We start from the raw sequence: 13,916 nt of genomic DNA on the forward strand, positions 1-13,916 counted from the left end.
GATGTATTTGGAAGAAGAAAATGCTGAAATCTGCAAAACTAGATTTAATTTAAAACATTTCTACACTGAAAATAAAGGTGTTACTGTAACTTTTCTAGATGCATGTGAGCTAGCTTTGAACCAGTTAGTTCGGGTATTGATAGCAGTATAGATAAAGCTATACAGAGCTTATCAGGGACTAAGCACTGAAGTATCCATCTAGCTTTTCAACTCAAATTTATAGCCTGCATTGAGCTTTTTGGATCAATGCTCTTATTATGTGTACAAAGTTGCCTAATGCAAGGTTTGTTTGGCCGTTCACATATGAGCTGGAGTCAGACCTTGGTTGCACTAAAAGAGACATAGACAAATACTCATGATGTATTTAGGGATGTGTTTTGATTGATTGCTTATTTCTGAATAATATATTTAAGCAATTATTTCTGAGATTTCTCCATTCTATATGAATGCTTACTAAAGAAAAAGGTGATTAGACTTTGCTTTCACATCTAAGGGTTATAATAAGTAGATCTAATTATTTTTCAGATTATAAAAATGATTTAAAATACTCTTTTTCATATAAGATATCAAAAACATTCAAAATTAGATTTATGACACTTTTACTTATTATTAGGATTTCAGTGGGAATAGAATTGGCCACAGAGTAATGCTTTTGAAAATCTCATTACTAGCCGAGCTCTTTTCTGTTTACACATCCCCAGTTAGAATAATACTTACTTTTATATGGTGTTATTATTTTTAAAAGAAAGTTTTAAAGACACCATTACTGCTAAATAGTAATAATCACCATTTAAAGTTGTTACATGATGCCTTTCAGCTCGACAATTCCAAGCCACTTACAGAAATCATGTAATTACCATAGGCCTCTGCTGACTAACTGAAGCACAGTTAAGAACTGTTCCACTTGCTTCTAAAGTAAAGGCTTGCTGCAGTACATGGCATTTTAGAACAGGGAGAGGCGAAGAATAGTAGCCTAGTTGAAACTGGAATGACTTTCAGTGAATCACATAACATGGCAGGTTTTGTAATCTTTCCAAAAAGTACCATCACTTCTTAAAGACCAGCTGGACGGAGATACAGTTGAAGCTCCAATCTGACAGGCATAGGAGCTCCAGCAGAATGCCACCACTGAATRGCACACTGGTGGACTGGTTCATTACTGGTCAGTTAGAAAAGCCACCTGCTGAATTATCAAAGTTATTTCTTCCAATATCTATGGGAGATGTACTTAGACCATCAAAGTATCAGCCTGATCTTACCCTTCTCTAGTAGTGACACCAGATGTGACCATGAGTTAGGCTGAAACTTTGGAAGTAGCATAAAATTTTCCCCTCTCCACAAAACCTTGAACTTTAAGATGCTATTTAAATTGCCAAAAGTAGTTATGAGTGTGATGAGAGAATGCAACAGCCAGGACAAGAAGTGTAATGTATTACTGTAATGAGAGAGGTGACAATAATGGTGTTTGACAAGTATCACAATATTCCAAGCAGGAGGTTCAAAATCTAGAGGGGAGAAAATGCTGTAAGAAAGCCRGTTGCTGCATAAATACGCAAAAAGCAATGGGCTTGGCATTCTCACAGCTCTTGTGATCATCTGAGCAAAACARTTTTTCGGCTCAAGAGGTATTTATGTCCCCAGATGGAGTTGGTGAAAGTAAGGGTATGTTCACATCAAACTAAGCTGTCCGTTGTGGAGGCACAAATACAGCGTAGCCACTAAAAGCACTGATGGTGAACCTTCCTGATATCATATGCTGCATTTTAAAAAACASTATAGCTCTTTGTTACTATTGCCAACCCAAATCTCTGTCAAGGAGCAGCAGTTGTTTGCTGTTGCTGCCTTAAAAAACACCATTGCAATCATAACCCCTGCATTTTTTTGTAATGTACTACCATCCTGAATAAAATCCAGTTGTCTAAAATCATGAGGGAGTCTGCTGTCTATTAGTACTTGTATTTAGAATTCACACTATGTCAGTATTTAGTCACCTCCCTATTCTGGATTTGCATAGTACACAACAGCCTTTCCCCTGCTGGTCTATTAGTGGGAATTCTTACATGAATTTGGAATCAAGGCCAAATACTGAGAAATTCTACAGCAGGAGGGATCTCTCTCTTTCTTTCAGTGTTATAATCCTATAATATTAGCAGCCTTTCCTCAGTGATAGTCAAGGGCACATACATATGTATGCATGCATACATGGATAAGTCCTGGGAAATGTGCTTTATGAGCAGGAGGGGTTGGACTCCTGATTGGACCTCCAGAGGTCCCCTCCAACCTCAATCATTCTGTGTTTCTGTGATGCAGCTACAATTCRTATCTTCTGATCTGGCTGAATTGTTCTCATAAGACTAGGAAAAAGGTGTGAGGGGCATGTTATGCTACTGTTGTAGCCATGGTCCCATAGCTGGCATGAGACCAGACTATTCCCTAGCATAAATCAGAGYACCAGCACTGGTGGTCTAATTTTAGCCAGGTTGTTCACATTCATAAGGTACTGTTTCAATAACAGAGGCTTGCTAGAGGAGGGACATGCCAGGCCAATACCCCTCTTCTCATAGAGAGCGGGCCTATTTTGGGAGATCAGGAGAAGAAAGATTAAGAATTATYACAGCACCTTTGTGAAGAATCTGGTATCTGTTACACAATTGCCAAGGCCTGAAGGCCAAGTAATTGGATTGCACTCTCCGCTTACAGGAGATACGGTGCTGGATATTGTGCATTAACCTGAGATTAGAAAGATTCACTCCTGAGACACTGTACAGTTGAATTTTTGAGATACTTTGATTTCSCTGCTAAGGTCCAAGTGGATACCACATGCACGAACATTTACAGATTTCTTGTTCTTGAGAGCAGCACACTTTGCTGTCAAATCTGAAGTAAAACAATGGGGAAAGAAGCTACCAGAATTTCCCCTGTGACTGTTAGTTTTACAGCAGGATTGAGGGGGAACTCCTCCAGTGTTCATCTAACATACTTGTTCAGAAGGACTCTTATTCTGTTGATTCTCATCTAAGACAGAGTTGCACTGCTTTATTTCTACTGTGTTTTGATTCTAGGAGTACCATAGTTCTTGTTCTCCTGGTGTTCTGCATATGCTTCCTAGTGGCTTGTATTATGTACCTACATGTCACACGAGTACAAGTAAGTGATTTAAGATTTTATGACTATTCTTCCTTTCGGTGAAAAGCTTTGTTTGTCCTTTGGAACATGGAGCATCAGTGCCTGCTTCACAGCATCAGAGAGTTTGAAGTCTTGTTCTGAAATCTGTGTTTGATTTGTTGCAAAGTACTGTATTAGGAACTCCAAAAACGTAATTTCCATGAAGGTATACTTTTTGTATGAGTCATCATTACAGCAGTGCAGAATGGGTTCTGTGGCATTAATGCTATGCATTTTCTTTTGCAGCATCTTACCTGAATATCTGCCACTAGCTATAGAATCATTCCAATGCCCAGATAAACAACTGCTTCAACCTGACTTTTTCTCCTTTCCAACTACAGAACGTGCTAGTTGTCCCTTCCATTCTGCCTGATGTCTGAGTGTAAAGTCCTGCTAACTTCCTTTCTCTTTTCAAAACTTTTCCTGCCAAAGCTCCCGTTAACAGTGAAGGACAATGTTTTACATGCGCACCCACCCCTGGCCTTTACAAAACTTTTAGTAATGATTAATTCGCCTGCATCACATTTTCACAACAGTAATGAAGCAGTAGGACATTTGGTTGTTGTAGAAAGAGAAAACGTGCCAGATCCCAATAAAGGATCTGCAGACTAATTTTCTGGTGAAATAAATCTTTACTATCTTGATCTAAATTCAGTCCTTTCAGACAAATATCAGGACAAAACACCTACACAGTTAATCAGTTCTGCTGATTAGCACACATKGAGTTTTAGTTAACAAAAAATGCCCTTTGGCAAGAGGAGAGTAATTGTTATCATGGAAACATAAATAGTTTAATTAGCAGAGTATCTGGTACAGAGCAGGTCTTTATTTATAAACTTACATAATTACTTGGGAGTAATTTTGATGATCTCTTTTGCCTCAGAAGTGCACAGTAGTTTATCTTCTGTTGTTCTCTGTATGCATGCTAGAAAGACAGTTGAAGTTTGTAGGAAATCACTCTTCTTTATGCCTTCTCTCTGGGGCTAGTGTGAACTTCAGGTTTGTTCCAGCTGTCATGGCAGTCAGCAGGTTTTGAATTTATTCCAGATTCCTCTAGTGATTCAGTACCTTACAGAATTGAATTTGGCATTACAAAAATAAAGATATACAAAAATTCAGATAGAGCAGTTTGAAATTGTGTGGAAAAGTTTTGTCTCATATGATCTGTATAGGATTGTAAACTAAACAATCCTCTAATCAGTCTTCTGGCACTTGTTTGCTATTTTGCACTGGGCAAGTGACTCATTTTCTCTGTGCTTTAGCATCTCCACTCATAAAATCACTATAATAATATCTAACTGTACCTGTAATGTATCTGTAAGAGCAGATGCAATCTTAGAAGGACCAAAAGTCAGAAGTATAAATTTTTAAGTTCCAGGCAGAGCTTTAATTCAGACATCTCTCTCATACTTTACCTTTTAATATTTTTTTTTCCTTTTTAACTCASTAAACTAACATGTCAACTTTTATAACATATGTGCACCACAAAACTAATGGCTATGAAATGTGTCAGACCTCTCTGTGAATCAGCATTATGCTGATTTATTTTGTCATTATTAACCATGAGATATTATCTCCAAACTATGGGGATTCCCAGGATTCTGTTGTTACTGCTTTTAAGTCTATGAATGATAAGGAATTCATTTTTAAATGTCTTCTATTGCAAACTGAATTCATGGAATAAATGTATTTAYTTTATACAAAATGATTATAAAGGTATTTTATCTATGTAGATAAAGATGCACATGTTTCATGTCACATGTGCATAGGATTTCCATTGAGATGGCYAGACAACTCTATGGGTGGACAACTAAAGAGATTAAAAAAAAAACATTTTGGATGATCAGGTTCAGAGGGTAATGGTTAATGAGTTGTACTCTACTTGGAGGCCAGTAACATGTGGAATACTGCAGGGGTTGGAACTTAGACCCACCTGTTTAATTTTTTTCATGAACGAGTTGAAGGAGGGCACCAAATTRGGGGGAACAACCAACACACTCATAGGCAGAGCTGCCATTCAAAGGTACCTAGAGAGGCTGGAGGAATGGGCCACCACAAGGAATTTAGCAGAAACCTATGCCAAGCCCGGCATCTGGGAAGAAAAAACAATATAGCCTGGGGACAAAGTAGCTGGGGTGCAGCTCCACGGAAAAGACCCTGGAGGTCATGGCTGAGCAAGGCGCACATGAGCCAGTGGTGTGCCCCAGCAGCAAAGGCGGCCGATAATATTCTGGGCGAGTAGATCRAGGGAAGTGATTATCYCTCCTACTCAACACTCATTAGGTCACATCTAGTATACTGCACCCACTTTTGAGCGTCCCTTCCAACATGAAATATCCTATGATGAGCTATGCTGATGATGGCGTGCAGAAATATTCTATCCCTTCTTTCATCTTGTAATTTTTSACACTGCTTTATCCTGTCCCTTGAGACACGGTAAGTGTTTCAATGTACTAACAGTTAAACTAGTTGCTGGTGTAACCCATTTAACTCAAGCCCATTCTGTTTTTAGTGTGTTTATACAAATCTACTGCTGATACTACACTGATTATTTCCCAGCTATGCTTATGTGAACTTAATCTATATCGAAGCCAGAATGTACTTGCAAATCACATAAATCATGCGTGGTTTTTGTTGCTTCTCCGTTTCCTGCATGTTGATGTTTTGCAATGCAGGTGAAGTCAATTCACCTGTGACTCTCTCAGACTTTGAATTCTGGTCACACAAACAAAAGAAATTTCTGTGCACATGTGAAAGGAAGAGGAGGCGTTTCAGTACATGATTTCTTCTGTCTCAAGGCCRCAGAAGCCCCTACTCTGCAGCCTGCTGGAAGCTACATTTTTTTGTTGTTGTTATTCAGCAGATAGACAGGTTTTATTTGGGACTCATGACTTTTATCCAAAAATTAGTCTTTCTCTYGCTCCATCTGATCTTAAGTCAAATCCAGCCTTGAGGAATCTGAGCTCCTGCTTTTCAGCAAAACACGGTTGTCCCCACCTTTAAATTTCATTGTTTTCTGGAGCTRATTCTTGCCCCTTGAAGGCACCAAAGAATTCCTGTGCTCTCAAAGACATATTGTGCATCCCCTAGGTCCCCCTAGATGTCCCAAACACTCTCAGTGAAGGGGAAGAGGAGGAAAGCAGCTTTCTCTGAGACCAAAGTAGCTCAGTATGACTGAAACAAGCATATGCACTGGTGCTTGACAGACTTATCCTTCTCCTCTCACCTTCTGTCACTGGCTTCATGTGTGCTCACAGCACTTCACATTTCCCATTGATGGRCTGAGAGTGAAAACAGAGATGAGCAAGACTCCACTCCACAAGACTTTTTTGTCCTCTACTACTCTTTCTGCTCTGACAAATTCAATATTTTTAATGGGTCTTGATAGTTAAAACTATCCTGGCATTTAATGTGACTGTTATAGCAGAAGACAGAAACATCACTTCCAAATTCTATGCTACTGCAGTATGTTCCCTTGGATCACTATCTGTAGCTGATAATTTGCAAGGCAAAAGATGCTTTGGGTATTTTTTCCATGGGAAAAAAAATCAAATGGCATCCTAATTTAATGTATTTATTGTGAGTAGATGTCCTACTAACCTTTCAAATAATTTTAAGTGTAGTGAAAATAATTTATAATAATAATAATTTCACATTTATTATTTCCAAAAATACAATTACCATTAAAACATGTGTACACTTACAACTGCATGCCTTTTTATCAGTTTATAGTGCAGGCAAAATTCACATATCCTTTCTTCACTTCTTTTTTATAGCCTACTAAACAATAACAACCGCACTTTAAAAAATATTTTTAAAATCTTCATCTTTAAATTTTTCTCTTTTCTGTTTTTTAGTGTTTTCCAGGGTGCCTGACAATACAAATTCGTACCATTTTGTGTATTTTCATTGTGATCTTAATATACTCTGTGGCTCAAGGATGTGTGGTGAGTATTTAAATCAAGTATCGCAAAATTTAGCATTCTGTTTAAGAAYTTGTTATAATTCTATTAAATGCATGCCACATTCTATTCTGTGAATTCCTACTCATTTTATTATTTATGCTTGCAGAGGACATTTATTTGAATTTAAAGTTCTTTGCTGTAATTTGAAATTTCACTGCCATGAATCACAGTGTTGAGTGGCAAGACTATTAGCAAAACGTACAGATAATACATAGTCAACACCTATAGAAATGTTTATATGAGACCTTAGCATTACATAGTATGCAAATGTTATGTTATTCATTGGAAAACTATTTTTAAATAATTAGCTTGCTTACTAACTACTTTAATGGCTAATATTTTGTGACAGAGAAAGCACGGTGTCGAGGAACATTGCTTATTTCTATGTGGCAACTTACAGAACATATTYCTGTATAATAACAGCACAATATTTTTAGTCCAGGCAGATCTGAAATGATCATATCTTAAAATCAAGACAATAATGTGTAATGAGAAGAGGTGTTTACCCTGTGCTAGTTAGAAGATCCRTTAGCATCTAATGGCTAGGATGCTCTCTTGTATGAAGCAAATTTGCTCTATACTTCTGAAAAGTAAGCTTATTTTACTGTAGATTAGCAGTTCTGTCTACATGGTGGCATTTCGTGTCAAAATGGGGCTTACACTTTGCCTAAATATTTGACATTTAGTTGCTTCTAGGATTCGCAACACTCACTTGCAGCAAGTTTGGCTGTTAATGAATTAAAGGTGTTAAAGGACCCTAAGGAAAGAATGCGAAATAGCATGCTAAGCACCAATGGAAGTGCTGAGGAGGCAGATATCTCTGTCATGCTTTTCTGTGGGAGATGGGCAATGTATGTGGAGCAATAGAAAGGCACCCTTTCCATAAGGGACTCACAGTGCTCACTGAAGTACCAAGATCTTTGTTTTATATTTTGTATATTCACTGGTCCATGGACTAGCCCTGAGAGCTGACCCCTATGACTTGGGATCACTGGCGGTGATCTGCATGTGGATCTCTTGCTTGTGAATTCCAGAGGCTTGAGTGAGGTATCAGGAATTACTGATGTTCAGATATTTCTGGGAATTCCTGAACTCCAGCTGTGTGACAAACACACAGCCCTAAGCACATAGACATGCATGTGATTGCTAACATGCTGAGAGCATAGAGATTTGCAGTGCCTGCAAGCTAGCTAGCATCTGAGCAAGGGGTCTGTACTTTGCTGTTTAGATGAATATTCTGCCAGCTAARACTTTTTGTGGATCAGCCCCAATATACCTGGTACTTACTTTTTCTAAGTGAATCAGTCAAGTCAAACAGACATTGTAAGGCCTAAGGCAACATTGTGCATTGGTGGAAGAACACAGACTAGAAATTGGAAGTTCTGGCCTCCAGCAGAACCGTGGRYRTTCAGTTTCTACCTTAGAATGCCTYATAAGTATAATTTTATCCTTTATGGAAGGAAAAATACCCCATAACCACTAAAATGCGTAGGAGAAATGTGTAATCAGTAGAAATTATTAGCTCCTGTAAAATAATGCCTCTAGAATTCACAGGTATGAGAGGAGCTAGCTACTGAGATTTCACCTGTCTTGTTACAGAGCAGATGGTGTTTTCCTAAATGGATTGCACATCATTTATGAARCCCTCGTGCATGCCTGTGTTTTCAGATGACTTTGGTATGAACAGCGCTTTTAAGAAGAACACTGAACAAAATGACATTAAATGGATTTTTCACTTCGCTCATTCTGATCTCGTTTCATAATGTTAGCTGTTAAGAATTTAACTCATATTTTATCTATTATGTCTCATCTTTTTAAATGACTACAACTCCCTGTCAAACATACTGCTTAATCATCTTTTAGGTTATCAGTTATTTCACAGCATGTTATAAAATTTCATTATTGGTGGTTAGGATGAAATAAAAAGGTCTAATAACACACTTCAAAAGAAATGCTTAAGTACAGGTAGGGCTTATGTAGAGGTGCCTGTTATAATCAATTTTGCGCTACCATCCCACTTTCCCCCTTCATGTTAACTCTTTTCCTCTCCTTTGATAAAGGGCGAACATTGGAGTGCAATTAAAACTGGAGCTCCAGGGACTTAACCGTTTGCCAGAGATTCTTCCCTTTCTTGCCTAATGGATCTGGGATGTGTACCTGATATTGCCTTTGTAAGGATAAGATAAATTTCCTCAAATTTCCCAGAGGAAATGCATCGATTTTTTCCAGCYTAGTGAGGAGACTGAACTCCTTGGATATTTGAAATGGCATGGATAATTAAAGATGAAGCCTTGTATTTGAATCATATGTCAAGGCAGAAACAGCTCTAAGGTGGAGAAAAGGCATTATTCATGCTTAGCTTGTCCATCAAAGATTATAATATGTTTTTGGATTTGATTAATTGAAACTAGAACTGCTTGTCCAGACTATAAAACAAACACGATTCTTTCTGTAATGTGTGCAAGAACCTTTCTCACCCAAATGGCTACATAAAATGTTTAYGGAAGTTCTTTAGTTTAGGAGAAAGATGTTAGCCTTAGAATCTCTTGGTTTTGATCACTGAAAGAGAAGTTAGTTAACTAAGCCTAGACTTTAATTGTTTGTACTTGCTGGCATCTAATGAACAAAGAGTGTGTGTCCCACCRAAAACTGAGTACAGTGTTCCAGGAAAAGGAGGGAGATTTTATTAAAGCAGAGAACTGGCTATCTGAGAACTCCACGGCCATATTTTCCCAATTAGGAATGAACTACAGTCAGTGGCAACTATATTTCTGATTATTTCGTATTTAACTTTCTCCCTTTCTTTCTTCTGCTGTGCTTACTAGGTTGGCTGCATGCCTTGGGTTTGGAACACCAATTCCAGCAGTTCCATAGTTATCATTTCTCCTGGCGGAACAAACAAAACGATGAATGAACTTCCATGCGACACAGCCCACTACGCTTTCCTTTCCTGCGTAGTGGGAACTCTCACCTTGGCAATATTCCTACGTGTATCTTCCTTGCCAAAAATGATCCTCCTGCTTTTTGTTACAATTTTGTACATAGTTATTCTGGAACTCAGTGGTTACAGAAAAGCAGTGGGGTAAGTGTCTTGCAAAGCTGAGTATTTCTGTATAGGCAGTCACAGTATGGACTATTCATCTATGACCTGTTTTCTAGCAGTCTGTGCCCRTGTTAGGGTTATATACTCAGCAGTGCCTGAGAAATGCTTGCAGGACCTAGTAATACTCATCAACMGGAGATCAGTTTGGGGGAATGAGTAACTGCTACTATGTTATTCTGTAGTTTTCTCCTAACATAACTCAGCTGATCATTGCAGTCTAATTCTAATATGAAATAGAAAAAAATTGCTAAAACTTCCCATCCATATTTTGCCAGCCCTTAGCCACTTCCAACCTCATTTAAGCTTCTGAGCTTTTGAAATTTTTATATATCTCTAATTAAAAGCAGGCACACACATTACAATAATGAGTATTATCGTAAGTTCCTCGCAAGGTTGAATGTCAATGTGATGCAATGATCAGATTTACTGTCACCTGTGTCCCTGCCTGTATGAGCCTCTTGCAAAAAGGTTAGTGATTAGAGGGTACCCACATGTTCCATACTAAAGCTTTGRTACTAAAAATACCCAATGTTTGATATTAAAATAACCTAGAATAACCTGTTCGCTTTCCTTTTATTTTTAAAGGGGTGGCTCCTTTTATATGCGTGGCTATGAACCAATACTAGCCATTTTGCTATTTTCTTGTGCTTTGGCACTGCATTCCAGACAGGTGGACTTGAAGCTGCGTCTGGACTACCTCTGGGCTGTGCAGGCAAGTCTCAGGATGTCTCTTTCCAGTACTCTCGTGCACATAATGCTGTCTGATTTTTTGGAACTGCTTGCAAATGTTTCCACAACAATTTGCTTGGATTAAAACACTTTCAAGATCTTCCATGTTTGTTGGAATTTACTGTGGAAAATTTACTGCAGCTTTCCTTCCATAGACCTTCAAAAAATAATTGTTTTGGAGAAGTAATTTTGTTTGTTTGTTTGTAATTGTTCTGTAACAGTACCTCATTAATGAAGTAATACRATTATAACTAAGGCATATTATAAATACAAAGAATTTCAGACTTGGGAAACTGACTATTAGCAACATAAACTTGAGACAGAGAAATTAAATCTGTTTTTGTTTACTTTGCCTTTTAATGCGAAAAATGGTATAAAGAAGTTGATGTTCAGTTAAATTGAAGACTAGTAAATAAAATCGATAAAAAGAAATACTTACATGCATATTATAGCATAAGACTATGGAACTTTTTCCCAAAGGAAGATCAGAAACTTATTTAGTTACCAAGAGTGTGGACATTTAGGGGGAAAAATGTATTTCTTGATTAGCATAATTACAGCAAAAATTATGAAAACTGTATTAAGTGTAAGCAGGGGCTCTAAGAAACATCTGACTACCTTCCCCTGCCCCTAGCTTTCCTGTTCCCACTTTTGGAGTGTTTAACACTGGCCATTGTGCAAAATAAAGTTGGAAAGAAGGAAGTTTGATTTGATGGAATACAGAAGTTGTCTGTATGATAAATCTTACAGTCTTGTGTTTCCTAGTGGTAACATCCTGTTCTCACTTACATCGTTAAATATGTTGTTAAGAGGATCATATAAATCACCACAGTGCTTGCTTTTACTTTTAAGAACAAAACTGCAACAGATGGGTTAAACACATCCTTGACTTTTCTATCTTGATTAGAACGGAGAAACCAGGAGATTTCAGCTCTGTAATCTTTTACTCTCAAAGCTTTTCTACCAAACAGTTAAGTTCTGTTGGGATGTTTTGTTTGCTTTGATGCCCAGGACCATGTCCACCTCCTTTATGATTTAAGTTTATCTTGTTCTTTAATTAGTGTGGACTCTGTGCTGTTTAACTTAGTCAATAACGCATGACCACTTCATTTCATTTTTGTCCTGTGACCCACAGTATTGAYAGGTGCTTTGCATGTCGGCCTCAGAAGTTTGTTGAACTGATAGAAGTTTCTTGTTGTGGTGCCAAATACTGTTTTCAAGAGGAAAATACGACTTTACAACTCAGTGCAGCACATGACTGGAATTACTGGATAGCAGCTGCCTTCATGTAGGCTGGCAAATGGTGGAGGTTTGAGAGCACTATCTGATCAATGATTATGAGTCTTATGTATGTGAATTAAGTATTTCTAGCTGTAAAGTTCAGTAACAAGCAGGAAGATACTACTTTGTCATCCTGTTGCCTGTCCATAAGTCAACAGTGAATTAAACGCTGTTCGTCATTGCAGCTATCATGATTTACATGGTGAATTGTGCATCCCTAAGGAACTTACTGCTTAAAGGTCCGTAGTTTTAAATTCGAAATTAATAAGTTATGAAAATTCAAATCCAAGAAAATAGTAAGAGGCCTGCCTGCTGAAAGAGCRGAACTGTACAATAGTGAAGAAAGGTGTATAAATTTTTCCTGTTTTCTTGGAGTCAGGTTTTTACAGAAATGCCTAGTAATCTATCACAGTCTTTAAAACCATTGTGCACTTGCTCCAAAGAACAATAAAGGGAGTTAAGAGATATGGATGCCTATCAAATTTCAGTAATGTCCATCAGCATCTTCAAGTACCTAGAAAACTTCACTTCAAAAAGGGTTTTTCATCCTTGAAGACAATGCAATTTTCAGATTTCCTCGATTACAACTACTTAAGTGATGCTATCCTGTCTGAGAGATTTGCATGATAAAATTAGAAAGAAAAAATCAGTGTAGATTCAGAATTAGGGGTCATCGTAACTGCCATTCTTTGAAATCAGTGTTCTGGATGGATGTTCAGCCTCTTTACTGATCTAGACACCACCTCCTTGTTCTGTTTGATTCTCCATGGAGGTACTATTCTTCCATGAACCATAAATAATGGTGGATACCGTATTGTAAGGTATGTTGGACTGTTTTCCACTCTGTGTACCAGGTGATACTGAATACTGGGGCTAATTAACGTAACAGGCAGAGATACCATTGCAGTGAATGTTATAGAAGTGCTTGTGGTGCTTATCTGTTCCAGTGAATAAGTAGAAAACATTTTCTTTGTGCATATTAGGTTCTTTCGCATAATAACCTGAGTATTAAAAGCTCTGTGCAGACTGGTAGTAGGAAGTATCTATATTTTCAACCTGCCTTTGAATAATTGGCAGGTTCCAAGCTTTTAACGATTTAACAATCTTTAAGAGGAGATGAGGAAAAAAGAACCATATTGAGAGACAATTTTCTGTAGTTGTTCCAGGACTGTAGGATTCCGGGATTCCTACATGTGGTTTCCAGGATCCCTGTGAATGGTTTACCAATATCCCTTGTTGTGTTTCTCTGTGGCTTCAGTTTTACTTTTCTCGGCCCTATGTTGGCTTTACTTGGTTACATTTTTCATAGTAAAAGTTTTAGAAGCACCATTTCTTAGTCCACAGGGACAAWGCAGAATTTCTTCCATTTTACGGAGTGACTTTGCTGGCTCTTTGCGCAAACACTAAATTCCACAAAGTACTGATAGAGCTGAAGACTCAGGTCTGCCAGCCTGTGCTGTATGAAAGACTTGTGAGAAGGCAGTATGGATTTTAGGAAGTTTCTCTGATGCTGACTTTTTGTTGGAAGAACTCCAGCCTCAAGGGCTATTCTGGAAGCTGGAAGCACTTTGTTTGCCTAGCTTTAGTAAGGTTCATTGTGGGGCTAATCCTGTAAAATGTTCTCAGATGAATAAATCCATTTGTGGCATAAGCTGCAGTATAAAGGATTTGAT

General features: G+C 37.9%; 1 protein-coding gene across 1 annotated transcript in view; it reads left to right on the forward strand.

Annotated features, from left to right (window-relative positions):
• The window catches only part of ADCY1 (adenylate cyclase 1), a 159,186-nt gene that overhangs the window by 130,812 nt on the left and 14,458 nt on the right, over positions 1 to 13,916 (forward strand). Inside the window, exons 11-14 of the mRNA XM_085306627.1 lie at positions 3,063 to 3,147; positions 7,023 to 7,112; positions 9,956 to 10,212; positions 10,819 to 10,949. Of these exons, the coding sequence (XP_085162753.1) occupies positions 3,063 to 3,147; positions 7,023 to 7,112; positions 9,956 to 10,212; positions 10,819 to 10,949 (563 nt within the window). The remainder of the gene's footprint in view (positions 1 to 3,062; positions 3,148 to 7,022; positions 7,113 to 9,955; positions 10,213 to 10,818; positions 10,950 to 13,916) is intronic.

The sequence above is a fragment of the Rhea americana genome, unplaced genomic scaffold, assembly GCF_003343005.1.
Source record: "Rhea americana isolate MKP2758 unplaced genomic scaffold, rheAme1 scaffold_242, whole genome shotgun sequence".
Lineage (NCBI taxonomy): Eukaryota > Metazoa > Chordata > Aves > Rheiformes > Rheidae > Rhea > Rhea americana.